Source organism: Aulostomus chinensis, chromosome 6 (assembly GCF_037954235.1).
Source record: "Aulostomus chinensis isolate RoL2024-O1b breed Wild chromosome 6, RoL_Achi_v1.0, whole genome shotgun sequence".
Lineage (NCBI taxonomy): Eukaryota > Metazoa > Chordata > Actinopteri > Syngnathiformes > Aulostomidae > Aulostomus > Aulostomus chinensis.
Genome location: NC_141325.1, coordinates 446,266 through 473,546, shown reverse-complemented (window position 1 = coordinate 473,546; position 27,281 = coordinate 446,266). Strand labels below are relative to the sequence as shown.

At 50.1% G+C, this 27,281-nt stretch overlaps 3 protein-coding genes across 4 annotated transcripts in view; 1 reads left to right on the top strand and 2 right to left on the bottom strand.

The window, feature by feature from the left end:
• Positions 1 to 1,192: 1,192 nt before the first annotated feature.
• ddx31 (DEAD (Asp-Glu-Ala-Asp) box polypeptide 31) lies at positions 1,193 to 19,451 on the top strand. 2 transcript variants are annotated; one of them, XM_086205594.1, is made up of 21 exons: positions 1,193 to 1,391; positions 1,763 to 1,865; positions 2,714 to 2,821; positions 2,885 to 3,000; positions 3,086 to 3,161; positions 3,258 to 3,301; positions 3,698 to 3,768; positions 4,000 to 4,109; positions 4,376 to 4,417; positions 4,630 to 4,694; positions 4,764 to 4,883; positions 9,201 to 9,307; positions 11,652 to 11,857; positions 16,497 to 16,643; positions 16,721 to 16,780; positions 16,927 to 16,977; positions 17,051 to 17,190; positions 17,276 to 17,360; positions 17,587 to 17,698; positions 17,990 to 18,209; positions 19,258 to 19,451. In XM_086205594.1, the coding sequence occupies exons 2-21, from the start codon at positions 1,770 to 1,772 to the stop codon at positions 19,364 to 19,366; spliced, it is 2,085 nt and encodes a 694-aa protein (XP_086061720.1). In that variant the 5' UTR covers positions 1,193 to 1,391; positions 1,763 to 1,769; the 3' UTR covers positions 19,367 to 19,451. The 2 variants fall into 2 exon arrangements, with proteins under 2 accessions (XP_086061720.1, XP_086061721.1); XM_086205595.1 differs by having other exon boundaries at positions 1,197 to 1,391; positions 2,888 to 3,000.
• A 961-nt stretch (positions 19,452 to 20,412) lies between these two features.
• Positions 20,413 to 23,249, bottom strand: barhl1a (BarH-like homeobox 1a). Its single transcript, XM_086205592.1, has 3 exons — positions 22,950 to 23,249; positions 22,005 to 22,203; positions 20,413 to 20,926 (listed from the first exon to the last, which is right to left on the bottom strand). The coding sequence occupies exons 1-3, from the start codon at positions 23,221 to 23,223 to the stop codon at positions 20,731 to 20,733; spliced, it is 669 nt and encodes a 222-aa protein (XP_086061718.1). The 5' UTR covers positions 23,224 to 23,249; the 3' UTR covers positions 20,413 to 20,730.
• An 853-nt stretch (positions 23,250 to 24,102) lies between these two features.
• The window catches only part of cfap77 (cilia and flagella associated protein 77), a 29,168-nt gene continuing 25,989 nt past the window's right edge, over positions 24,103 to 27,281 (bottom strand). The window contains exons 6-9 of the mRNA XM_086205591.1: positions 25,052 to 25,286; positions 24,880 to 24,979; positions 24,328 to 24,429; positions 24,103 to 24,247 (exon numbers count right to left, since the gene is read on the bottom strand). Of these exons, the coding sequence (XP_086061717.1) occupies positions 24,143 to 24,247; positions 24,328 to 24,429; positions 24,880 to 24,979; positions 25,052 to 25,286 (542 nt within the window). The 3' untranslated portion in view covers positions 24,103 to 24,142. The remainder of the gene's footprint in view (positions 24,248 to 24,327; positions 24,430 to 24,879; positions 24,980 to 25,051; positions 25,287 to 27,281) is intronic.

Here is a 27,281-nt window from a genome sequence, read left to right as displayed (position 1 = left end):
GGAGCCTCGCGCTCACAGCAGCACAACTGTGTGTACGGAAACTGCATGCATTCAGCTGGGATGCAGTAAACCTGAGCAAGAATACTGCACGCTGCTACTGGCCAAGTTGTACTCGCTCTCACTGAGTACTGAGCGTGTTCGTAGTCCCATTGGCCCCCATGGCTACAACAGAGGCCTTCTGGGAAGCCTCAGGCTACATTTCTAGGTCCTGCATTGATCAGCAGACCAACACCTGCGTGTGGATGAGCTGATGAATCTGGTTCCTTCAGAGGGTTCCTGCAGGGGGCGCCAGCACTCACAGGTCAAGTACATCAGAAACTGATGACCTGACGCCATCGCTGCTCTTCTCCCAGCATTCCTCTCTCCCCTCCTTGGCAGCAGCTGTGCTGCTTTTTGCTGTCATAATTGTTTGATGTTCCTGACCTCCATCACACTCACTTGTTCTTCTGGACTGAAGGAGGTGGCACGCGATCCGTCCGTTTCCCAAGAGTCACATGACGCGTTACACGCCCCTTTTTATGGGGACGCCACAGAGCCTGAAGCAGAAGCCTTGATTGACAGAGAGAGATCCCACCCACCGTCCTGATACCAGTGACCTCTGACTGGGAGTTCAGGGTTTGAAGGGAAGCCTGGCCAGGAGGAACCTGCTGGTTCACCTCTGTGGACGGCCCCCCGCACAAATAATGACGTCAATGATAGAGATGAAACACCAACAACAGACAACCATGGCCAACCAAATTTCACCAACACAAGAAGACATGGACAGACTCCAAACCAGCTTTCACTTTCTAAATGAACTGGAAAGCGACTCCAGTCCTACCAACGGACTGGACAGTAAGAAAGCTTTGAAAACTGCAAGTGTGTTGGACAAACGCTGCAAAGAGCGATGACTCAGGACGTCTCCTCCTTCCAGTGTTTGCCTGGCCTTGGTTTCTTTAATTTAATTTGATTTTTGTCGTTTCTTTTCTCTTTGTCCTCGTCTGATTCCTTGTTGTCTGACTGTGATTTCTGTTGATGACTGCATCCTCGTCCCCTGGCGGTAACATTGGGTTTATATTGTTAGCTGTACGTGGTAAATTAAAAAACAACAACATGGCAACTAACCTGTCAGTTTGGAGTATTTTTTCATTTTTTAAGTTAATATTTGTATTCCCTTCGAAAGGAACGAGTGTTTGTTTGTCACTTGTTCGGATATTTAATGGTGTTTAAACAAATTGAAATCATCGTGTGAAAGTCACTGCGCATGTCCGCCACACGGGGCATGAAGGAGGTGGGGTCTCACTGACGTAACAGGAAGCGTTTTCACGTGTAATCGCGCTCGAGCGTGACGGTTCGTGTGTGTTGGTCTCCGCGAGCTCAGACCGCTGACCGGAAGTAGCTGGACGCACGAGGTTGGTATTTAGCCTTAGCTTCTACGCCGCTTGTTAGCCTTACACACAAACTTACACTCGTGTGCTGTTGGTCCCGGTGACGTCGTTCCAGTCTGGAAGTGTTAAATTCTCTTCACGCGCCGCAGCGGCTCCGGGAGGCGCTCAGGCCGGACTCGTTCACTCACGTTCCGTTTTAAACTTTCCTGAACCGTCAGGCAGCGCCCAAACTGACCACTGCAGGCTTCAGCAGCTGCCACTCGTCCAGTGTTTAGTCTTTGTTTTAATAAAAGTTCGACTTTGAACACGTGACTCCCACGTCGCCCCACACGGTCTGACAGTTCAGCTAACGAATAAACACTCTGGCTGACCCCCCCCCCTCTCTGCCCCACCAGGGGTCTGATGATGTCACCAGAAGATGATCAGCTGTGTCTGAACATCAGCAGCAGCTGTCCTTTGTCGTCATCCAGGAGGAAGCCTCAGCAGAGACGGGTCAGAGTGAGTAGCTCTCTCCTCCTTCCTCCTCACTCCTCCAGATGTGGTTCAGGAACTGAGACCTCCTTCAAGGCACCAGTCTGAGATTCGCGTCCGGTCACAAGACGAGGAGGCTGAAGTGAGACTGAAAGAAAAGAAACCAGTAAATCTGGATACCTACCAGGTGGGATTGTGGTTGGGGCCAGAAGAACATCTCCAGCTGCTGTAGTTGAGGATCATGTAGAACACCTGAGCAGAAGGAATTCTGGGTAGAATCCTCACTGGCCTGGTGGTCACAGGCACCACCATCACCCATGAGCACGAGTCCATGGTTACAGGCCAGTCTCCCCCCCCCCAGTAGTGGCGTTCTCTCTCTCTCTCCCCTCCTCAGTAGTCACCTAAAATCCCTCCATCCACTCATCCATCATCCTTCCCTCCATCCCTCCCTCCCTCCATGTTCCCCCTCTCCTCCTGTTCAGGGTGGTGGGGGTGGAGCCTATCCCAGCAGCCTTCCCCCTGGACAGGTCACCAGTCCATGGCAGGGCCAACACATAGAGACAGACAACCATTGGCTCTCCCAGCCACGCCTACGGTCAATTTAGAGTCTGGATTAACCTGGTCCCTCTTGATGTCTTTGGACTGTGGAGGAAGCTGGAGTACCAGAGAGAACCCAGCAGGAACAGGGAGAACATGGAGACTCACCCAGAAAGACCCCGTGCTGCAGCCGGGGCTCCACCCACAACCTTCTTGCTGGGGGCCACAGGGAGGCCCCATCTTCAAGCATTTAGCCGAAACTTGCAGTGGTATGGAATGTGGCCGGGACAAGCAGCCCGACTGAGGTCGTTCAGTAGATTTCTGTTTTTGACCTGCAGCTGAAGCAGCGAGCGGAGACGAGGCCGATCAGCTCTGACCCGGACGTACGCAGCAGCAAGCACAGGAAGCGGAAGGAGGCCAAAACGCTGCCTCCCACACACACCCAGGTGAGCAGGGGGTGCGTCCCGCTGGGTTGTACAGACGGACATTTGTTGATGTGTGTTTGTCAGCAGACACTCTGGAAGACACCACAGAGGAAGACAGAGGAAGGAAAAGAAACAGCAAGCAGTGCCATCAAGACTTCCTCTTTGTTCAAACACAACCCTGAAATCCCTGACATCCATAGGTGAGCAGCGGTGCCTCTGATTGGCCCATCAGCAGCTGATCATGATGTCAATCATGTTTAACGACTCCTTCATTCCGTCCTTCAGACCAGCCATTTCTCAGATAACGGAGAAGATCTTCACGTCATACTCGTTCTCAGCCTTGGACCTGCATCCTCACCTGGTAACACACACACACACACACACCAGTTTACCTCTATGACATCACTATTCTTTTTTTCCCCATGCTCGTTGGAGTGACATTTATTTTGTCCACCAGGTGGCAACTTTGAACAAAGTCCTTCATGTTTCAACACTAACGAGGTCAGTGTATACACACACACACACACACACACACACACTGTAACATTCATTGTTCTTCCCTGAGGGCTTCCCTGCTCCATGGAGTCGATGTCAGCACCTCATCACAGCAAAGTCTGTCTTCTATGTTGTTGCCTTGACACCAAAGAGTCTCCATGGCTTTGTGGGCCGAGCCTCTTTAGGAGACAGTAGAAGAGTCAACCAACAATTCCAGCATGAAGCAAAAGAAGACATGAAGTCCAAATGTCAGAAGAGAAGCCGGATGTCAAGCTGAGACCTCATGAACGCTGTTTTCAGCTGCGATGCCTCAATTTAATGAAGAAGCAATGCCCTGATAAGTGTTTGCCTCGTGTGTGTGTGTGTGTGTGTGTGTGTGTGTGTGTGTGTGTGCGTTTGCAGTGTTCAGAAAGAGACAATACCAGCTCTTCTGGCAGGACGGGATGCAGTGGTTCGGTCTCAGACAGGTTCAGGTAAGGTTGGTCAACATCTGGCACATGTCCTGAACCCTGCATAAGTTCATGATGTCACTGATGGGTGTGATCGTGGTTCTCTGGTCTCTAACACGCTGACTGATGGTGAGGCGACATGGTGACTCTGTCATTTAACAGGATCAGAACCTCAGAGATTTGATGTGATAAATCAGAACCAGGAAGGCCACCATGTTTGCAAAAACCTGAACCACGATGACTCCCTTGTTTCAGGCAAGACGTTGTCTTTCGCTGTCCCGCTGGTCCAGAGCCTTCAGGCACTCCAGCCCAAAGTTCGGCGGTCCGATGGTCCCCTGGCGATCATCATTGTTCCGACCCGAGAGGTTTGACTTCATCTTCAGTCTTTGTTGTTCGATTTCTTCTCCTCCTTTGCATTCCCAGGTGACTAGAGACAGGAAGTGCATCGCCTCCTCCTGCAGGTTCAAAGGAGTAACTGCTAAAGTGTAAACTCTGCATGCACATGTTAATGATGTGAGCAGGCTGCGTGTTGATGACACGTCTGATCAGGCAACTGGTGTGAATCACACAGCCACGTCTCTGAGCTGGCAAGGCAAACACTTGGACTAACTCTTGTGTGTCATCCTCTCAGCTGGCCCAGCAAACCTTCCAGACCTTCCAGAAGCTCCTTAAGGTATCCCCAGTCATACCAGTCAGCAAAAGAGCCTGTGTAATGCTAGTGATACCAGTTGGCTAAGTATTACCAGTCGGCCAGTGATACCAGCAGAGCCATCTGAGCTGGCGTAGGGATTGGAGCTGGTGGACAGGCTGCCCCCTACTGGTTGACATTGAGTGCCGCAACCAAGCACAAACCTTCGCTGACTGGACTTCCTGTGGTCTGTGCAGCCGTTCACCTGGATCGTCCCGGGAGTCCTGATGGGAGGAGAGAAGAGGAAGGCTGAGAAGGCCAGGTGGGTGTGTTCACTTGTCGACTTCGTCTCTCCTCCGCAGGGATAAACATCTCTCTCCTGTCTCCTCAGGCTCCGCAGAGGCATCAACATCCTGGTCTCAACTCCTGGACGTCTGGTGGATCATATCAAACACACCCTGAACATCAGTTTCAGTGCTGTCCGCTGGCTGGTCCTGGACGAGGCAGACCGGTAACATAGCAGGCACACGCACACAGGCTCACACACATACATGCACACACACTATCATCAGTGGGTACTCAGGTTCAAGTATGTCTGTCCTCCTTGTTGGTCTTCATGAGTCTTCAGGTGGGCGAAGAGGCCAATCCTGGATCCGCATATTTTGGATCAGTGTGGGCTTGGGTGGGCAGCGGTGGTTGTTGGTGTGGGTGGAACCCTTTCTGCGTCTGCGCTGGTCTTCTGCAGCACTATGGAGGTCGTCATTGTACTGTGCAGCTCTGTCTCGAAGAAGTCTTCTGCAGGCCGCCCTGTTTGTTGCTGTGGCCTCCCAGGTCTTCAGGTCTAGGGAACTTCTTGAGGTTCGTTTTGATGTTATCCTTGTACCTTTTCTTTTGGCTTCCTGGGACATGCTTTCCCACAACAAGCTGCGAGTAGAGGACTTGCTTGGAGAGGCGAGGGTCTGGCATCCGAATCACGTGCCCAGTCCATCTGAGCTGGTGTTGGGAGATGATGGCAGTGATGGGAGTGATGCCAGCCTCCTCCAGGACACTGGTGTTGGTCTGTCGATCCTCGCAGGTTACCCTGAGGATTCTCCAGAGGTACCTCTGATGGAAAGCCTCAAGTGCTCTCAATTGTCTGTTCTATGTGGTCCGGGCTTCTGACCCATACAGGACAGTGGGGAGCAATCCTGCTTGGTAGACTAGAATTGTGGTCTTTGACTGGAGGTCACAGTCCTCAAAGACCCTTTTTTTCAGTCTTGAAACGTCGATGGTGTACCTCATTATCAATGGTGGCTTTAGATGACAAGAGTCTGCCTTGGTATGGGAAGTGTTCCACATTTTCCAACCTGTGGAACACCAGAACTGACTGTAGTGGTTTCAGAGGAACCATCATTAACTGGTACCAACTGAGATGACCTAGTAAATATGAACTGAACCAGTTTAGTGTGGTTCCTTTTAATACCAGAGACAGGTTCCAGTCTCTGTAGAAGGATATGGTGGTCAATGGTATCAAAGCTGCACCGAGACCTTATCAGACCAGCACAGAGACCAGTCCCTCATCTGGTACCAGTAGGAGGTCACTGCTACCTTTGACTAGTTCTGTTTCTGTGCTAGGATGAACCTGGAACCTGACTGAATCCTCCAATCAGCTGTTGCTGTGGAGAAGTCCCAGAGCTGTTTAGCAACTGCTTTCTCCAGAACCTTGGAGAGAAAAGGAAGATGTGATGTTGGTCTGTAGTTGGTAGAACTTCTGGATCCAGGCTTGTTTTTTGAGGAGGGTTTAATTCCTGCTACTTTAAAGGACTGAGGGACGGAACCAGATACCAGCGCCACATTGACCATATCTAAGAGGGAGGGGCTAACGAGGGGAGAGAGTCTTGGAGCAGCTTAGTTGGGATGGGGTCTAGGAGACAGGTGGAGGTTTAGAGGAGGACATTATTGAACTGAGCTCATGAAGGCTGACGGGAGAAAAACTATCCAAGTGTGTGTCTGGTCCTCCTGCTGCCTCTAAGGTTCTGGGTTCTAGGGGCCATGTTGTCAGCTGATGGCAGGAGAAGAAGTTTCTCTCTAATCAGGAGAATTTTGTCATTAAAGAAGTCCATGAACTCTTTGCTGCCCAGGGAAACAGGACTACTTGGTTCAGTAGAGCTGTGGCTCTCTGTCAGTCTGGCTCCAGGACTGAAGAGGAACCTGGGTTGTTCTTGTGTTCCTCTATTAGTGCTGAGTAGTCGGCTGCTCTGGTTCTACCAAGGGCTTTCTTCTAGGTTCTAAGGCCATCTTGCCAGACTCCATGTGACTCCTCCAGTTTGAAGCAGCACCATCTTCTCTCCAGTTTCTGGTTTCTTGTTGAAGCTGTCAGGTTCCAGAACCGTACCAAGGTGCTTGTTTCCTTGGATTCATAGTTTTCTGTTTTAGTGGGCCAGTAGAGTCCAGAGTTGTTGCTAAGGTGCCTGCTGCTCTATGGATAAAATGATCAGTTTGGGAGGGACTAAGGTGGACAACAGCGTCCTCTGTTACAGTGGGACATGACACTGAATTTAGCACCAATGGAACCACTTCCTTAAATCCAGGTGTGGCCTGATCAGACAAACATCTGGAAACTACAGTCTTCCTGAGTGGAGTGTAGTTGATCAGTCCAAATTCCAAAGTGATTGATTGGTGGTCTGATAAAAGCGCTCTGTGGAAACACAACCAGATGTTCAGCTTCAGTTCCACATGTTAGGAGGAGGTGGAGGTGTGGTTGTGACAGTGAGGGGGTTCATGGACAGACTGATGGACACCAGTTGAGTCTAGAAGAGAGAGAAATGCAGTACCAGACTGTGGTTATCAACATCCTCATGAATACTGAAGTCTCCTCCAATCATGACTTGATCTGATTTAGAACTAAACTGATAGAAACTCTGAGAATTCAGATCAGAATCCAGAGTCAGGACCAGGAGGACGGTCCTCAATCATCAGAGAGGCTGGAGAGTTTCCAGGCTGGAGGAGACAAACTGAGAATCAGGCTTTCAGAGGAATGGAAACTTCTTCTGGTTTGGGATTTATCACTAAACTGGTGTCAACAATGGCAGCAGCGCCACCTCCTGGGCCAGAGCCTGGAGGAATGTAAGTGTTCCTGTGACTGGAGGAGTGGATTCATTCAGACTAGCATCCTCATCGTCACCAGCCAGGCTTCAGTGAGACTCAGCAGGTCAACACAACTGTCAGGTATCACTTCATTCACTGGTTCAGTTTTCAGCCTCAGAGGTCTGATATTCAATCGTCCTCATCTAATTCTGATATTCTGTTGAGTTAATTTAGTGGTTGTGTTAACTTGGATCAGGTTTTTCTGATTGACTCCTCTGCAGTAGAACTGGAGTGAATAAACTGACGTGGTCAGGGGACAGACACAGTCTCTATGGGGTGTGGGTGGGTGACTGCCCCCTAGTATACGCGCAGAGAAGCGTGTAAGACGGCAGTCGAACGTTCGCGTTGTTGTGTGTATTGCAATTTTGTCTCTTTTGCAAAGCAGACAAACTTAGCGCTGTTGATGACCTGCCTGGTGGTCCGGTCAAACCCGCGCTCCCTCAAAATGCCGGTGATGTTCCCATAAATCTCCGGGTCCTGGCCGGTTCCAGAACTCTGCTGCCAGATCTCCTCTTCACCACGGATGGCGAGCAGCTCGCAGACTTCATGATCTTGCCAGTGCGCTGCCACGATCGATAAAAAGATGTGAAGATGGCGGTATAAGTTGTTTATCAACACGGTGGCGCCTGCTGGGTTCACGTCAGGGTTCCTGGTTGGTGGGAGTTCCCCAGCAGAGATTAATTCACCTGAGATCATCCACATGGAACTGTTAGAACAACAGGGTGGAGTGGCGTCTCAGGACATCAACAGAGGACTGACCTCATGGCAGAGGCCCAAACTTTACTGAGAGATCCTGTGAGAGCAACTGAAAAGCTCCTCCTGCCTCATCCTAGGGTTGAACAGCCATCCATCACTCATTGCCTGTGTGCCAGGTTGTGGCTGCTCGACTTCCCAATCCTGCCCCTGTCACCTCTTCCTGATTGCTACAGGACTTTGTATCATGGGTGTGAAATAGGATGGGTTCCCTTTTGGGAGGGTGTCTGCATGTGGCATCTCTTCGTGTGGGGAGACTGATGCGCCTGCAGCCACCACAGTCCTAGGCAGAGAGGGATCTGGATCCAGTGGCATGGAAACGAGGACAACTGGAGATCGCTCTCTGTTGCAGCCTGCATCCACCTTCCTGGCCGTTGTGGTGCTTCTCACTGCTGCCATCTTCCGCCTGGTCCACCGTTGAGGTCTTCAGTATTTGTACAGTATTTGCCCATTGCTGGTCAGAGGTTAATGGGCAGCAGGACGCGTCCACTTGTTCGTGGGCCTGCAAGCCGCGTCTCTTGGGTCCCCTGCTACTCCGAGATCCCATTCAACCACAGGGCACCAGTTACCGAGATCCCATTCAACCACAGGGCACCAGTTACCGAGATCCCATTCAACCACAGGGCACCAGTTACCGAGTGTGGCCGCAAGGGTGTGAGAACGCGGTCTTGGCAGAGGAGAGGCAGTCTACTGGCGGAGGAGGCTTACACACTCGACACCTCTTTTCGCCAGCCCACACTCCAACCACTGTTTCTACTCCACCACGACTGTACTGAGCCTGTCACTCACCTTATGTGTACTAAACACACACACGCACACAGGCACAGACACACATACACACGCTCAGAGGTCATATTGATTATGGATGATTGTGTGTTGATCAGTTAAAATCCAATTCAGTGATTCACCTCATTTTAGTGTCTTTGTGTGTGTGTGTGTGTGTGTCCAGAACGTTGGACCTGGGCTTTGAGAAGGACCTGACTTTTATATTGAACAGTGTGAACTTGACTGGGCCGAGTCGTCAGAACATCCTGCTGTCAGCAACTCTCACACATGGTAACACAGGCTCTGTGTGGGAGAGGGGTGTGTGTGTGTGGAGGAGAGGGGTGTGTGTGTGTGGAGGAGAGGAGTGTGTTTGTGTGGAGGAGAGGAGTGTGTTTGTGTGGAGGAGAGGAGTGTGTGTGTGTTTAGGAGAGATGTGTGTGTGTGTTTAGGAGAGATGTGTGTGTGTTTGTGTGTGGAAGAGAGGAGTGTGTGTGTTTGTGTGTGGAGGAGAGGGATGTGTGTGTGTGTGGAGGAGAGGGATGTGTGTGTGTGTGGAGGAGAGATGTGTGTGTGTGTGTGTGTGGAGGAGAGATGTGTGTGTGTGTGTGTGTGTGTGTGGAGGAGAGATGTGTGTGTGTGTGTGTGTGTGTGTGTGTGGAGGAGAGATGTGTGTGTGTGTGTGTGTGTGTGTGTGTGGAGGAGAGATGTGTGTGTGTGTGTGTGTGTGTGTGTGTGGAGGAGAGATGTGTGTGTGTGTGTGTGTGTGTGTGTGTGTGGAGGAGAGATGTGTGTGTGTGTGGAGGAGAGATGTGTGTGTGTGTGTGTGTGGAGGAGAGGTGTGTGTGTGTGTGTGTGTGTGTGTGTGTGTGTGTGTGGAGGAGAGATGTGTGTGTGTGTGTGTGTGTGTGGAGGAGAGATGTGTGTGTGTGTGTGGAGGAGAGATGTGTGTGTGTGTATGTGGAGGAGAGGTGTGTGTGTGTGTGTGGAGGAGAGGTGTGTGTGTGTGTGGAGGAGAGGTGTGTGTGTGTGTGGAGGAGAGATGTGTGTGTGTGTGTGTGTGTGGAGGAGAGATGTGTGTGTGTGTGTGTGTGTGGAGGAGAGGGGTGTGTGTGTGTGTGTGTGGAGGAGGGGTGTGTGTGTGTGTGTGTGGAGGAGAGGTGTGTGTGTGTGTGTGTGTGGAGGAGAGGTGTGTGTGTGTGTGTGTGTGGAGGAGAGGTGTGTGTGTGTGTGTGTGTGTGTGGAGGAGAGGTGTGTGTGTGTGTGTGTGTGTGTGGAGGAGGTGTGTGTGTGTGTGTGTGTGTGTGTGTGTGGAGGAGAGGTGTGTGTGTGTGTGTGTGTGTGGAGGAGAGGTGTGTGTGTGTGTGTGTGTGGAGGAGAGGTGTGTGTGTGTGTGTGGAGGAGAGGTGTGTGTGTGTGTGTGTGGAGGAGAGGTGTGTGTGTGTGTGTGTGTGTGTGGAGGAGAGGTGTGTGTGTGTGTGTGTGTGTGTGTGGAGGAGAGGTGTGTGTGTGTGTGTGTGTGTGTGTGTGTGTGGAGGAGAGGGTGTGTGTGTGTGTGTGTGGAGGAGAGGGGTGTGTGTGTGTGTGTGGGGGAGAGGGGTGTGTGTGTGTGTGTGGAGGAGAGGGGTGTGTATGTGTGTGTGTGTGTGTGTGTGTGTGTGTATGGAGGAGAGGGGTGTGTGTGTGTGGAGGAGAGGGGTGTGTGTGTGTGTGTGTGTGGAGGAGAGGGGTGTGTGTGTGTGTGTGTATGGAGGAGAGGGGTGTGTGTGTGTGGAGGAGAGGGGTGTGTGTGTGTGTGTGGAGGAGAGGGGTGTGTATGTGTGTGTGTGTGTGTGTGTGTGTGTGTATGGAGGAGAGGGGTGTGTGTGTATGGAGGAGAGGGGTGTGTATGTGTGTGTGTGTGTGTATGGAGGAGAGGGGTGTGTGTGTGTGTGTGTGGAGGAGAGGTGTGTGTTTGTGTGTGGAGGAGAGATGTGTGTGTGTGTGTGTGTGGAGGAGAGGGGTGTGTGTGGAGGAGAGGTGTGTGTTTGTGTGTGGAGGAGAGGGGTGTGTGTGGAGGAGAGGTGTGTGTTTGTGTGTGGAGGAGAGGGGTGTGTGTGGAGGAGAGGGGTGTGTGTGGAGGAGAGGGGTGTGTGTGTGTGTGTGTGTGTGTGTGGAGGAGAGGGGTGTGTGTGTGGAGGAGAGGGGTGTGTGTGTGGAGGAGAGGGGTGTGTGTGGAGGAGAGGGGTGTGTGTGTGGAGGAGAGGGGTGTGTGTGTGGAGGAGAGGTGTGTGTGTGTGGAGGAGAGGGGTGTGTGTGTGGAGGAGAGGTGTGTGTGGGTGGAGGAGAGGTGTGTGTGTGTGGAGGAGAGGTGTGTGTGTGTGTGGAGGAGAGGTGTGTGTGTGTGTGGAGGAGAGGTGTGTGTGTGTGGAGGAGTGGGGTGTGTGTGTGTGGAGGAGTGGGGTGTGTGTGTGTGGAGGAGAGGGGTGTGTGTGTGGAGGAGAGGGGTGTGTTTGTGGAGGAGAGGGGTGTGTGTGTGTGGAGGAGAGGGGTGTGTGTGTGTGTATGGAGGAGAGGGGTGTGTGTGCGGGGGGGGAGGACAGGGGTGTGTGTGTGTGTGTGTGTGTGTGTAACATCCATGTCCTTCCATGTGCTTCAGGTGTGACTCGGTTATCAGAGGTTTGTCTGAATGACCCAGTCAGCATTCAGATGTCTGGCCCCACCCCCTCTGTGACCACTGACCCCGGCTTGACCAGCCAATCAGAGAGCTTTGCTGTCCCAGAGGCCCTGGTGCAGTTCGTGGTGCTGGTTCCCAGTAAGGTCCGGCTGGTGTGTCTGGCTGCGTTCATCCTGGACAAGTGTCGGGTACGAGCTCATCTTCATCATCATCATTATCATCATGCTTCTTTTTAAAGGTGCAGTACGCAACTAAACAGAAGGGATACATTGGACTGCAGGGTGGGCGGGGCTTGAACTTGTGTATGACAACACAAATTCAGTTTTATTTCGACGTGATGGTGCCGTCGCTGTAATAAAGATGTTTCTGTGGCAGTTCCCAAAGAGGTAGAAAATGATCCAACACTCTATTTAGTTCATCAATGTACTTCTTTAATGTTGGTGACGGATCGGGGATCTCCTGCTCGTGCATCCCAGCAGAATCAATGACTTCGCTGCAAGTCACCTGATTTGAACTCTTGAACATCTGGAAGTAGTAAAAGGGGTTTTACAAGGGGGTCCTACAAATCCACTGAGCACCAGGACTAGTTGGTGCCGTTCCAACAGGAAGGGACTCACAAATGGTGAAGAAAACACAGACACACATTCCAAGAACATTTGTCTTTTAGATCTACGTAAACTTGTATCTTGTATATGCTTGACTTGTAAGTATACGTGAGTACAAAGTATTATTAAAAGATAATATATAAGACAACAGAAAAACACTCCATATCAGTCACCGACAAATCTCTGATGCCAAGGTCAAACGAAAAGGTTGTTCTAACCCAGTGCTTCTCAATTATTTTCTGTCATGCCCCCCCCAGGAAGAAGAAAACATCCCCCCCCCGCGCGACTATAAATAGTATCATTTGTCTATAAAGTTGTTATAAGTACACCTCTGCATAACACTGTATCCTTATTAACGTATAAGAGAATAAAAAAAGAAAGAAATGTGGACCAACTTACAACAAAGAATAACTTCATTAACTGTAACAGAAAAGATGTATCAGCTGATTGGGGTGTCATGTCTTTAAGTGACGCCTTCATTTCTTTGGCTTCTTGCTGTCCGCTGCCAACATTTTTAGTCACAGGAAGCCAAGCGCTACATACGCTTCCTCATATTTCCTTGTCTTAGCTTTCGGGAGACTTTCGTTTGTCTCTTCATCTCCGTCTCTCTCCGCCTGTCTTTTCATCCCTACTACACTTCGTAATCATGCACTGTGCTGTGGGCAAAGCGCGCATGCTCAGTGCAAACAAAACCCCTACACCACAGAGCGAATGCTCCCTGCGCACACTCTGCCAATGAGAGCGCCACTGCCCCCTAATGTAGTGGAGGTGCAATTGCAATAAAAAAAGCATGTTCCCCGAGGTCAAACGCGCCCCCCTTGACGGAGCCTCGCGCCCCACTATTTGAGAAGCACTGGTCTAATGTGACGTCAGAATGTGGGACGGTCCAAGCCAGCCAGGCAGAAGGCAGTTTGTTTGTTCAGCACCTTTCAGCAACAGGGCCATCAAAGGGCTTCACGTCAAACAAGCAGAGAAAGACGTTCAGCACAGTTAGAAGGGTCCTTAGCTGAGGTCCAGTTGGGGGCAGACAGACAGACAGACGCTACAGTGCAGTGAGACGCTGATCAGAGGCTCAGGTTTGATTGAAGAGGCCACGGCAAACACATGGGTTTTCAGCTGTGCTTTCAAAGAACTGAGAGTTTCAGCAGACCTGCAGTTTTCTGGGAGTTTGTTCCAGAAATGTGGAGCATAGAAACTAAAAGCTGCTTCTCCACGTTTGGTTCTGACTCTGAGGACAGAGAGCAGACCTGTTCCTGACGACCTGAGAGGTCTGGATGGTTTGTAACGTCCCAGCAGATCAGGAATGTATTTTGGTCCTAAACCATTCAGTGCTGTATAAACCAGCAGCAGGATTTTAAAATCAGTTCTTTGGCAGACAGGAAGCCAGAACTGGAGTGATGTGATCTACTTTCCTGGTCTTAGTGAGGACTCCAGCAGCAGCGTTCTGAATCAGTTGGAGCCGTCTGATTTTTTAGGGAGACCTGTGAAGACGCCGTGACAGTCGTCCAGTCTACTGAAGATAAACGCATGGACAAGCTTTTCCAAATCCTGCTGGGACATCAGTCCTTTAACCCTTGATGTGTTCTTCAGGTGATAGGAGGCTGACTTTGTCCTTGTCTTTGTGTGGCTGTTCAGATTCAGGTCTCCATGACCGCACCAAGATGTCTGGTTTGGTTTGTGCTTTTTAACATAACCGACTGAAGCTGAGCGCAGACTTTTAATCGCTCTTCTTCGACTCCAAAAACAATGACTTCAGTTTCATCTTTGTTCAGTTGAAGAAGATTCTGGCTCATTCAATCATTGATTTGTTCAATGCACTTCCTTAGTGTTTGTATTGGGTTGTAGTCTCCTGGTGGTGTGGTTATGTACATCTGTGTGTCGCCTGCATAATTATGGTGAGATATCTTGTAGTTTTCTATGATTTGAGTCAGAGGGAGCATGTAGATGTTGAATAGGAGTGGCCCCAGAATGGAGCCTTGGGGAACCCCACATGTCATTGTTGTCCGCTCTGATGTGTAATTACCTAGAGACACAAAGTAGTCTCTGTCCTTTAAGTAGGATTCAAACCAGTTTAGTACTGTTCCAGAAAGTCCCACCCAGTTTTCCAGTCGATCTAGTAGAGTGCTGTGGTCCACCGTGTCGAAAGCAGCACTGAGATCCAGCAATACTGGGACTGAATTTTGCCATTGTCTGAGTTCAAGTAGATGTCGTTAAAGACTTTGACAAGAGCAGTCTCGCTGCTGTGGTGCGGTCGAAACCCTGACTGGAAAACATCAAAACAGTTGTTTAGAGCTTAGAAGTTGTTAAGCTGTTGAAAAGCTGCTTTTTCAATGATTTTGCTTAAAAATGGGAGGTTTGATAAAGGCCTTTAATTGTTCATTACTGAGGTGTCTAGATCGCTCTTTTTTAAGAGCGGCTTTATGACGGCAGTTTTCAGGGCGCGTGGAAAGACACCTGAGAGAAGTGACATGTTGACAATATGCAGAAGATGTGGGGCCAAGCAACTAGAAACTGTTGTCAAGAAGCCTGTTGGCAGAATATCAAGGCAGCAGGTGGAGGGGTTCAGATTTAGTACGATGTCCTCCAGGGTTTGAGAGTTGGATCAGATTGAACTGTATCATGCTACTGGGGTGAGTCCGCAGGGACAACATGTAACCTGTACCGGAGATTGAGGCACTGACTGTTCAGAGGCTGTTGATACTGGAGGGTTTGTCAGCCTCTCGACTGTAGCAAATAAGGCACGCGCATTGTTTTTGTTTTTGGTGATGATGTCAAAGAAGAAGATCGCCTTGCGTTTCTCAGTTCTAGGTTAAAGATACAAAGTCTCTCTTTATAGATCTGATAGTGAACCTGAAGACTTGTCTTTCGCCACCTGCACTCGGCTTTCCGACACTCTCTTTTTTCAACTCTGACCAGCGTGGCATTTCTCCATGGAGGTCTGTTCTTACCAGAGACCATCTTCACCTTGGGGGGCGCAATGGCATCCATCACATTTGGAATTCTAGAACGAAAATTTTCTACAAGCTCATTGACGGAGAGCCGAGAGAGAGCAGGCAGAGGAGTAAAATTCTTCTTGAAAACTCCACTGGTGTTGTCAGTGATAAGCGGTGGTAATCACCTCTGTCTGAGGAGTGGTGCGACCAGCAGCACTCTCACAAACACACAGGAGTGACCAGAGATAGCAACATCAGTCACCATCACTTCAGGAATGTTCAGGCCCTCGGAAATAATTGAGTCTGGAGTGTGACCTCTGTTATGTGTGGGCTCTGTTACATGTTGGGTCAAACCATAGTTATCAAGGAGGGGGCACGATTCTTCAGTGGCTCTGTCCTGGGGTCGTCAACATGAATGTTAAATCACCACCAATCACGACTGTCAAAGTCAACACGATCAGAGACAGCAGCTCAGTAAAGTCATCAAAGAAGCTCACACAGCATTGAGGAGGTCTGCAGACGTGAAGGAATGTTGCTTTGATAGCAGAGTCCAGCTGAAGGGCCACAAAACTCCCATCATGCATCGCTCACTTTGAGTCCTTGAATAGCAGAGCTGCTCCCCCTCCTTTTTTGTGCTTCCTCGTTTCACTCAAAACTGAAGTTAAGGGCTTGACTCAACAAGAGCGGTTGCACTGTTGTCTTGTTCTAACCAGGTCTCAGTTTAAAACATTAAGTTAAGATTGTGCTCGATGATGAAGTCGTTGATTAAGAATGTTTTTCCAGCTGAAGATCTGAATGCAGTGTGCCAGAGAAATTATCTGTTCTTTTTTTCACGATAGGCTGGCGAGGGATGGAGGCTAAATTTGATAAGTTCTTAGTTGGGTGCCTTCTGTTTCTGGGCAGATTAGGGTGTGTATTACTCATCAAGACTGGGATTGATGACGTTACCTCATCGGGCCGAAAAGCTCACACGCCCAAACTTGGCACCTCCTATGACCGGCCAGAGGTTGATCTTGGACCTGGTCTGCTGACATGGCTGGGGCTGACAATGATCTGACCAGCGGCCGAGGATCTCGATGGCGTGGAGATGATGGCAGGGTTTCACATTAATGAGGTCAGGGGCAACTGGGCCACAAGGGCCACTGTGGGACAGGATGGAGGACTTTGTCCAGGAGAGGGCGGGGCCAGTGATCTGGTTGTCTCTGGAGGCGCAAAGACAAAGCGGCTCATCATCAAGGTTCCCGTTGCGTCTTTTCAGTCCCATTAAGATCTGCCTTCTTGTTGTTTAGTTCTCCCAGGACAACAAACTCATCATCTTCGTCTCGAGCTGTGAAGCTGTCGAGTTCCTCCACTGTCTCTTCACCTCCGTCCTTGCCGGGATGCCGGCTGAGCCCCGGCTCAACTTCCTGCGTCTCCATGGTAACATGAAGCAGCAGGTAAGACCAGTCGGAGGCCTTCCCTGTTGATCAGCTGGTGTCTCTGAGCTCAGCAGGGGCCTTTGTTTTCTCCACAGGAGCGTTCAGACGTCTATCAACAGTTCTCAGCGTCTGTGTCGGGAGTCCTGCTCTGTACGGTGAGTAGCTTGGTGGCACACCGCCGCTGTTTGACCTCTAGAGGGGGCAGTCACAGAGTGGTGAGGACACAATGGGGTGTTCCGGTTCTGGTGGCTCTGTTTTGACTTGACGAGAAAATAATTTGGTGTGTTTGTGTGTGCGCCAGGATGTGGCAGCCCGAGGTCTGGACCTCCCTCAGGTCACCTGGATTGTTCAGGTAAATGCAGCAACTACATTCAGGTTAGTGGATGCGTTTTTTACGATGTTGTGACAGTGCTCTGCGTGTGCAGTACACCCCGCCCACCACCGCAGCCGAGTACGTCCACCGGGTCGGTCGGACAGCTCGTATCGGAGGAAAAGGAAGCAGCCTCCTCTTCCTCACGCCAGCAGAGACCGCCTTCATGAGTGATCTGACCAATCACAACATCAGGTACCATCCCAGCACCATACCTGTTGGTCCAGTGTTACAGTTCTTCCTGGTCATGACACTGTGGGCGGGGCTTGCTGTATTTCAGCCTATCCGAGATGAAGCTGTTCGACATCTTATCCTCTCTGATGATGGACGACACCTACAAGGGGCGGGGCCATTACCACAGTAAGGTAAGAAGCCATCTTCCTGCTCCAGAGGTGGGAGGTTGAGAGCTCAGTCCTCAGAGGACGACCCTTCAGACATGGGACTCGAGTGGCCATCAGGACGCCACAGCACAAGAAGTTGACCATGAATAATAACGAGCATTTCTGTCACATGCTCCTGGTCCGGCAGTGTTCCTCCTCTTACGTTTCCTGTGTGTGTGTGTGTGTGTGTGTGTGTGTGTGTGTGTGTCAGAGTTCGTCCAGAGCTCTGGAGCAGGAGACGAGAGAGCGTGCGACTGTCCTGCAGACGCAGTTTGAAAACTATGTTCACTCCAGTGCAGAGACGCTGCAGACGGCAAAGAAAGGTAGAGTGACGAGGGGGCCGGCGGTTTGATCCTGAGTCATGAACGGCGCCAGTGTTTAGTCGAACCTGTTTATTGTCAGATTTGACGTCTTATTCTCTTTTGAGAATAATAAAGTTTATTCAAGATGATCATGTGTGCTGCAACAAGGTGTCAATCACTCATAAATCAGTGAGCTTTGAGTCGCCGTGTCATCACTGCTGTCAGACGTGTTCCACCTCTGGAAAGTTACTCAACACGCGTGAAGTTGATAATGTGCAAGTTGACCTTGGAATGTCATTGTGATGTCATCAGCACTGCAGTCCTTCCTGCGGGCCTACACCACTTACCCAGCTCACCTCAAACATGTCTTCCACATCCGCTCGCTGCACCTGGGACACACTGCCAAGAGCTTCGGCCTGCGAGACCCCCCGCAGGGCCTGAATGCCACTGCGGGCCGCAGCAAGAACCTGGCTGGGCGCCCACTCAAAAATCTGAAGAGGCCGAAGAAGGCGTGCACAGCAGGAGATGGGAGGTGAGCGGCTCCCGGGTATCTTTGAATCTTGAAAGTAGACGGTTCTGGGGGGGCAGGTGGTGACGTTCTACCTGTCCAGACACCACACCCGCGAGTGGTGGTTGAGTCTCATCCAGGAAGACACCTGCTTCAACAGGAGACGACCACATGACTGGTCACCTGATGTCATTCCAGCGTGACAGTCAGATGCTTGAGAAGCATCAGATCGATACTCAAATCCAGGTGTGGAGTCGCGACCTCTCCAGGTTCTGCAACTGAGGGGGTGATCACATGTCTCATTCAGAACACCGCTCGGCGTCAGTTTCTCTCAACCTCCTGCTGAGCTCTCACTGTGAAACTGAGGCTCCTTCCAGTCTCAAAGTCTGTCTGTCTGTCTGTCTGTCTGTCTGTCCTCCAGTGGTCAGGTGTATTCTTGTTAACAGCTGCTCCTCACAGCAGACTTGTCTGGACATGGTCTGACCCCACACATACTCCTCTCTCTCTCTCACACACACACACACTCCTCTCTCTCTCTCTCTCTCTCACACACACACACACACACACACACACACTCATACTCCTCTCTCACACACACACACTGGTCAGTAGAGACATAATTACAGGTGTGTATCCCACAGCCCTCGGGGTTTTGGTCAGTTGGGTGATGTGTGTTTAGATGTATATGATAATCAGATGTTGTGGTCGCATCATCAGCATCGTGGCGTCCCGCAATGACGCTGGTATGGGGCAAAATGGACAACAACCCGGTTGCCATGGGTTACCATGTCAATTAGCCTCCAAGGTTAAATTGTCCTGAATGTTATGTGCAGCCGTAGTTATGGTGGAGACCCCAGAGGGCGGTAAAGGATGCTGACCTCAGCCAGACCAGAGAGAAACCACACTGGTTCCTCTCAGTCTAAGCTCCGCCCCTTCACCAAGATTGTTGAAAATCTGTCCAAGTTTTGAAGTCATCCTGCTGACAGGACAAGGCCAGCGATCTCTTGACCTTCAGGGGAATGAGTGTTGCTAATATTAATGAGCTCAACGTCATCGTCTCTGTCGTCCTCAGGTCGTCTCAGACAGGCGTTGGCCTGATTGTCTCTGAGTTCTCCAGTGGGTTGGACGGTGCCAACACCAAGAAGAAGAAGCTTGGTTGGACAGGAGAGGAGGTGCAGTGAGGACCTCCACGCCGCTCGCCTCTCCTCCCTCTAACCGTTCTGGACTCTTTTTACTTTAATAAATGCCGATTGATTTTGTTACTCAGCAGGTTTCAGCTGCTTTTCTTTGACACACCTGGTGGTAAATAGAACCCAACTTAGAGAAAGAGACGTTTGAAAATGTCGCCACCATTATGTGTTCATTCGTGTGTGTGTGTGTGTGTGTGGGGGGGGGGGGGGCTATTCACACTTCATTCATGTGACAAACGTCCTGTTGGTCTGATCAGACTGGCCTGTTACAGAGTGACAGCATCAGCCTGGTGCAGCTTTCATTCCTCGTCTTGTTTACTCGATCTTGTGGCGTTGCCTTTAGGTTCTAGAAACTGGCTGGGACAACTCAAAACTGAACAGTTCTGGACGTTTATGGAGGAGGAGATGAGGCGCCTGATAATCCGCGAATGTTAGCCATCAGCTGTGACTGAGGAGTAAAGGGTGAAGGGGGCAGGACCTCGGAGGAAAAATGGCTGAACGTGTTAGTGAGAGGAGGACACATCCCATAATATTTGAGTGATGAAGGCCACCTGATCAACCTCCACTCGTGCATCAAGATCAGTACCTAGGAGGAGTCACCAGCCCAGGTTCCGCACCAAAGTAGAACCCAAATAAAAGTTGTTCGTGTTTCTGTTCCCACACAAACACATGCGTCTGACGTGGCACCGCAGCTTTTAACCGCATTAACATCCCAGCCGCTCTTCAGGATTTTCTCCAGAGGTCAAAGGTCAGCGTTCTGACTGACAGCCAGTCGTCACGATGGCACACAATTATGAATATTTTAACTTGGATTTAAAGTGAAAGTAAATGAGACGTCTGGTTAAGCGCTTTTCACGTTTCCTGATATGTTGAGAAAGCAATGAAGCAGGAAGTTGTCATCCAGGTCTCGCCCTCCTCATCCCCTGGGTTCTGAGCATCATCTGGAACGCCATTGCGATCGTCTCTGTCAGTCATTAACTATGCTACTGATGTTGACAAACAAATGATGAATAAACAAAAATCTCTTTATTGAAACGTGTAAAAGTGAAACTACTAACGTGTTCATCTGAAAGCTCGTCTTTAACCCACCACCATTCACTGACATCATTGTGATGTCATCACTCCACCCTGAAGTCCCAGACAAGCAAAGGATTCTTCTATAGCGTCGCACGTGTCCGAGCAGTCGGGCTCTGATGAACCCACTGAAGTGGAAAGCACAGTTACTTCCTGGAAGTGTTAGGAAGTGGTGACACCATTTCTGGTGGTGGGACCAGTCCTCAACCAGTCAAATCATTCCGCTTGCGGAGAACTGCTCCAGTCCCTCAGAGGGAACCAGTAGTCCAGGTGGCCCTGAGTCAGCGCAAGTGTTCATTGGGGAGGAGGACGTGGGGCAGCAGGGGTGTGGTGGGGGATCGTTGAGTGTGGCCTCTGTGCAGGAAGAGGTCCAGTGTGGGCGGGGCAGGTGGGCACAGGAAATGCGTGGGCAGAAACATCCTGCTTGCTTCGGCTAGGAGCTCCAGACCCACAGCAGACTGGCGTTTCCACTTGGTCCTGACAGGAAAGACTGACACCGGTCAACAGGAAGTGATAAAGGATGCAACACCAGTCAACAGGAAGTGATAAAGGATGTAACACCGGTCAACAGGAAGTGATAATGGATGCAACACCGGTCAACAGGAAGTGATAATGGATGCAACACCGGTCAACAGGAAGTGATAATGGATGCAACACCAGTCAACAGGAAGTGATAAAGGATGTAACACCAGTCAACAGGAAGTGATAATGGATGCAACACCGGTCAACAGGAAGTGATAATGGATGCAACACCAGTCAACGGGAAGTGGTAATGGATGCAACACCAGTCAACAGGAAGTGGTAATGGATGCAACACCAGTCAACAGGAAGTGATAAAGGATGTAACACCAGTCAACAGGAAGTGATAAAGGATGTAACACCGGTCAACAGGAAGTGATAAAGGATGTAACACCAGTCAACAGGAAGTGATAAAGGATGTAACACCGGTCAACAGGAAGTGATAATGGATGCAACACCAGTCAACGGGAAGTGGTAATGGATGCAACACCAGTCAACAGGAAGTGGTAATGGATGCAACACCAGTCAACAGGAAGTGATAAAGGATGTAACACCGGTCAACAGGAAGTGATAATGGATGTAACACCGGTCAACAGGAAGTGATAATGGATGCAACACCGGTCAACAGGAAGTGACAGCAAGAAGCAGATTTCCACACGATGATCTTGTTCACGTGTCTTGTGTGTCTCTTGTGTGTGTTTTGTGTCATTGCATGAGCATATTGCATGTTTCTTGTGTTGCATGTTGTGTCTTGAGTGTATTGCATGTATCGCGTGACTCTGTGTTTCTCTTGTGTTGCATGTTGGTTGCGTGTCTTGTGTCTAATGTGTCTTGCGTGTGTCGGTGAAACCCTCTTTAGCGGTTACATCATTTCTGACCTTCTTCTCTGTCACTTTTGTTTTTTTTCCTTTTAAGTTAGGGATTTGGTTCTGACACGCCTCACAACTGTCCCGCCAACATTGTAACAGAGGAACAATTTTTATCGCGTGAGCAAGTGGAACCGGCTGGCACTTGATATAGAGCTGTGATGTCACACCTGCGGTTCTGGTACCAGGTCTTGACCTGCGTGTCGCTGAGCTGCAGTGCTGCCGCCAGCTCCATCCGGTCCTGGACGCTCAGGTACTTCCTCCTCTGGAAGCTACGCTCCAGGCGGGACAGCTGCTGGTCGCTGAACGCTGTTCGAGCCTTCCGGGGTTTCTTCAAGCGGCCTGCCGGCTCCAAGGCTCCGCCCCGCACTGAGTGATTGACAGGCACATGTGACGTTACGTCAGCTGAGCGACCGCAGATCTGAGAGCAAGCTGGTTCGACGGGGGGGTTCTGACCGATGAGCTCTGACGGAAGACGGTTTCCTGTTTTTATTCCCGTGACCCAGAAAGAACACAATTCGCCAAGAATTTGTCATTAAAAATGACTTCAATTCTAGAAAAATCCTCAAATACTTTCTGTTGGAGATCACATTGCATTAATACTCATGACTACTAATTAGCAGAGACAGATATGAGTATTCAGGTTTTATGGCTCTAGAGGTCAAAGGTCATTTTGATCATCACTCACTCATCACCGTCAAAACATTTATTTCTGACATTTCCTGATCGATCATTCACGAGCAACAGACATTTTGTCCTTAATTGGCTTAAATCAGATGGAACCATCAGACTTCAGCTCAGAGAAACTCTTCACGACCAAATCTGGACGGAATAACCGCGGCTGTGCGACCATCCAGCCGCCACGTCACTGGATTAACCTGAATTAGAAACACAAAACAGAAAAATACTTTCATAATAACAACTGAGATTTAAAAGCTCAAATTCTAAGTTGGTTCTCCGTGAGATGTGAAGTCGCGATTCCAACATTTGAACGAGAATCGCCGACGCCGACGAGGCGCGCGAGCGCCGGTGGACCGTCAGGTGTTCGCGCGTCCCTCGCACCTCCACTGGAAAAGTGATTCCAAACTCAGTGGCTTCGTCGTGTTCCGACTCACCTCTGGACCCGCTGCCGGGACTCTGACCCGGGTCACGTTCGGACTGGTACGGCCCGGGGTCCTCGTGCTGCCCCGGGGCACAGAGGGGCCGACAGTCTGCTAAGATGTCCCGTATCAGGAAAGAGGAGCTGACGCAGCGGGACCGGAGCTGCTGCTGCCCGGGGACGCCCGCGGACTCCGGCCGGAGCCTCGGGGCCGGTGGTCGGGAGAGGAGCGCCGCGGGCGGGCTGAGGGAGAGCAGGGAGTCGATGCGGAACCCGGGGCGAAGATCCATGTCTGCGGAGACGCGCGAGCTCCAGCGGCGGCGCCAACCCGACGGAGGAGATCAATGTGGTAGTGACGTCATGACCCCCGTTTAAAGTTGTTAAAGTCGTTGTTTTGATGATGAAAGTATAAAATAAGAAGCTGATGTGCTGCTGTTGGTGGGTATTGATCTTGATTGAAGAAGGAACAGATCGATCAGAAGCTGCTTCAGCACCACGGACAGAGCCTCCTCCCCGAAGTGTGTGTGTGTGTGTGTGTGTGTGTGTGTGTGTGTGTGTGTGTGTGTGTGTGTGTGTGTGTGAGATCATCTTTTCTTTGTTATTTTCCTTCATCAGGTTTTTAACTCCCTCAAAACTGAAGGCTGCTATCGATCATCCGTGTGTATGAACAATATCAATAATTAGTCTTCCTAAACTATAAAGAACTACAATATTACAAGGTGACGTTCTAAAACCAGCAGGAACCTTCTTGGAACATGTTCTTCCTGCCTTATGAATGTTTTCATGTGGGAAAGAGACCATAGAACACTGGAAGTGGAACGTTCTCCTGATGTGCTGAAGAGCTTTGACCTGCATGGTGTCTGTGTTCCTGAGAATGTCTGGAACCAGTCAGCTGATTCACTCACAAGAACAATGGGCCAAATTCAAAAAAAAGGTTCTCCTGCTCAAATACATTCTGCCCCCCCCCCCCCCACACACACACACACACATCTGTTGTCTTCCTGTTGGAGCTGTCAATCACTCGGGCTGATTGATGTATGTCAAAGCATGAGTTACACTCAGGCTTTATGTCTGTAAGACAAAACTAAGGGTTCAATAAGTCGTTGTGATTGTGAGTCGTCTGAGTCCATCAGACTCCTGTTTCTGTATGTCCTCCCCGTGAATACAACCACATGAGCTGGAGCTCCACCTCCATCTGAAGCTCCGCCTCTAAAGAGCGCAGGCTCTGGACTGATTAGTTGGTCTTCTGATGTTGGTCCTGAGGGCCGGGAGACGCGTGTCCTCATCCCTAAAGGTGTCCAGAGCAGCAGCCACCTGAAGAGCAGAACAACCAGAGAGAGTGTGTGTGTGTGTGTGTGTGTGTGTGTGTGTGTGTGTGTGTGTGTGTGTGTTACCTGTGTGTAGTGGGGCAGTGTGGATGGGGGATGTGTGTGTGGCACAGCCGTGCTCCTCCTCAGCAGGCTGGTTCTGGTGTCTGGAACATGACCCTGCTTCATCTACACACACACACACACGCACACACACACACACACACACACACACACACACACACACACAGAGTCACAAACAGAAGACAGAGACCCTTTATGAGGCAGCTGAGACCCAAGCTAGTTAGCTTAGCATAATGACTGGTAGCGGATGGGAGGTGTTAGCATGGCTCTGTCTACAGTGGTCAGTGGACTGGTGCTGCTCTGGTCCTGATGTTCTCAAGCCAGCAGGAAACCATCAAAACCTCCAGAACTTTTGAGATGTAAATTTTGAGAACAATTTGGATCAGAACCAGGATGTCCTGTAGGAGACCATTGGTTCGTTTCAGTTCCTTCAGTCAGCTCTGAGGCCGCAGTATCTCATCAGAACCATGAGAGGTCGCACACATGAGAATAAACCTGCTCCTGATGCTGCTGGACCCTGGTGGTCTCCCACAGACCCGGGTCTCCACAGCTCACCCTCTTTTGCTGGTGGTTGTGACTGGTCCGGTGCAACTGCTGGTCCAGCCAGCGACGGCCATACTGGTGGGACAGGAGGTCTGTCAGCGGCGACGGCGGTCTGACAGGAACATTGGTAACATCAACAACCACCCATCGACCCTTAATTTGGGGGGCGTGGTCTGTTTCTAACCTGGTCGTGACTCCAAACGTGATATTGGGCACCGCTGGACACCGTGGCATGGGGCTCTCTGTGGCGGTGGGGTTCTGCTCAGCGCCATCCCTCTGCGCTCGGTACTGACTCAGTTCTTTGGACGTCCCCAGACCGGATCGGACGGCGTTCCGATTCAGGGAGATGAAGTCTGGGACAAGCGGCCGATGAGGAGCAGATCGTCCCTGCCCGGACTGAACCTGCCAGCTGGACAGAACTGACAGCGCCAGTAGAACCTTTCAATAGTAGAACTCCAGCGGGCCGCTGGTACCATTCACACCAACCTTCATTTATGGTGTGTGTCTGTGTGTGTATTGATGTGTGTGTGTGTGTCAGAGTGTGTATGTGTGTGTGTGTCTGTGTGTGTCAGAGTGTGTATGTGTGTGTGTGTTTGGGTGTGTTGGTGTCTGTGTGTGTATGTGTGTGTGTGTGTGTTGGTGTGTGTGTCGGTGTCTGTGTGTGTGTGGGTGTCTGTGAGTGTGTTGGTGTGTGGGTGTCTGTGTGTGATGTGTGTTGGTGTGTGTGTGTGTGTGTCAGAGTGTGTATGTGTGTGTGTGTGTTGGTGTCTGTGTGTGTATGTGTGTGGGTGTGTGTGTGTGTTGGTGTGTGGGTGTCTGTGTGTGTATGTGTGTGTTGGTGTCTGTGTGTGTGTGTCGGTGTGTGGGTGTCTCTATGTGTGTATGTGTGTGTGTCGGTGTGTGGGTGTATGTGTGTGTTGGTGTGTGGGTGTCTGTGTGTGATGTGTGTGTTGGTGTGTGGGTGTCTGTGTGTGTGTGTGTGTCGTGTCTGTGTGTGTATGTGTGTGTGTCGGTGTGTTGGTGTGTGTGTGTGTCAGTGTGTAAGTGTGTCGGTGTGTTGGTGTGTGTGTGTGTCAGTGTGTAAGTGTGTCGGTGTGTGTGTGAGAGAGAGTGACAGCAGTGATTGCAGCCTGGAGGCATGTTTCCTTCAAGCAAATACACTTTGACACACACACACACATACACACACACACACACACAAACGCATCATTTATTGATGGTTAAAGTATTTATTTCTGATTTGCTTTATGATGTCACCAAGTCATGTGACTCAACATGTCGCTTGTATTGATCAAACTCTTTTCTTACGGAACAAACCTGCTGCCAGTGCTGACGTTCATGTCGTCTACTGGCAGTTTATTGAGGGTGAAGCCGCTCTCACGGGCTGGAGCCACCATGTTGGATCAACATCTGAATGAGAAATGGCTTTGATTCATCACCTTTGAAGAATCATCACCTGAGTCATTTTAGACCGTTTTCTTTTACCAAAATCAACTCTTCCAGCTCTCCATCCATCATCCATCCATCATCCATCCATCCATCATCCATCATCCATCCATCATCCATCCATCCATCATCCATCCATCATCCATCCATCCATCCATCCATCATCCATCCATCATCCATCATTCATCCATCATCCATGATTCATCCATCCATCATCCATCATCCATCCATCATCCATCCATCATCCATCCATCCATCATCCATCCATAATCCATGATTCATCCATCCATCATCCATGATTCATCCATCCATCATCCATCATTCATCCATCATCCATGATTCATCCATCCATCATCCATCATCCATCCATCATCCATCCATCATCCATCCATCCATCATCCATCCATCATCCATCCATAATCCATGATTCATCCATCCATCATCCATCATTCATCCATCCATCATCCATCCATAATCCATGATTCATCCATCCATCATCGATCCATCATCCATCATTCATCCATCCATCATCCATCCATCCATCATCCATCATCCATCTATCATCCATCCATAATCCATGATTCATCCATCCATCATCCATCCATCATCCATCATTCATCCATCCATCATTCATCCATCATTCATCCATCATCCATCCATCATCCATCCATCCATAATCCATGATTCATCCATCCATCATCGATCCATCATCCATCATTCATCCATCCATCATCCATCCATCCATCATCCATCCATCATCCATCCATAATCCATGATTCATCCATCCATCATCCATCATTCATTCATCCATCATCCATCCATAATCCATGATTCATCCATGATTCATCCATCCATCATCCATCCATCATTCATCCATCATCCATCCAACATCCATCATCCATCCATCATCCATCCATCCATCCATAATCCATGATTCATCCATCCATCATCCATCATTCATTCATCCA

Excerpts from the sequence above, each read along its gene's own strand:
- ddx31 (XM_086205594.1), top strand. The coding sequence starts at position 1,770 with ATGATGTCACCAGAAGATGATCAGCTGTGTCTGAACATCAGCAGCAGC. Across the intron at positions 3,001-3,085 it reads GAAATCCCTGACATCCATAG|ACCAGCCATTTCTCAGATAA; the intron begins GTGAGCAGCGGT and ends TCCGTCCTTCAG. Across the intron at positions 4,884-9,200 it reads GTCCTGGACGAGGCAGACCG|AACGTTGGACCTGGGCTTTG; the intron begins GTAACATAGCAG and ends GTGTGTGTCCAG.
- barhl1a (XM_086205592.1), bottom strand. The coding sequence starts at position 23,223 with ATGGATCTTCGCCCCGGGTTCCGCATCGACTCCCTGCTCTCCCTCAGC. Across the intron at positions 22,204-22,949 it reads TCCCGGCAGCGGGTCCAGAG|TGCGGGGCGGAGCCTTGGAG; the intron begins GTGAGTCGGAAC and ends TCAATCACTCAG. Across the intron at positions 20,927-22,004 it reads ACCTGGTACCAGAACCGCAG|GACCAAGTGGAAACGCCAGT; the intron begins GTGTGACATCAC and ends CTTTCCTGTCAG.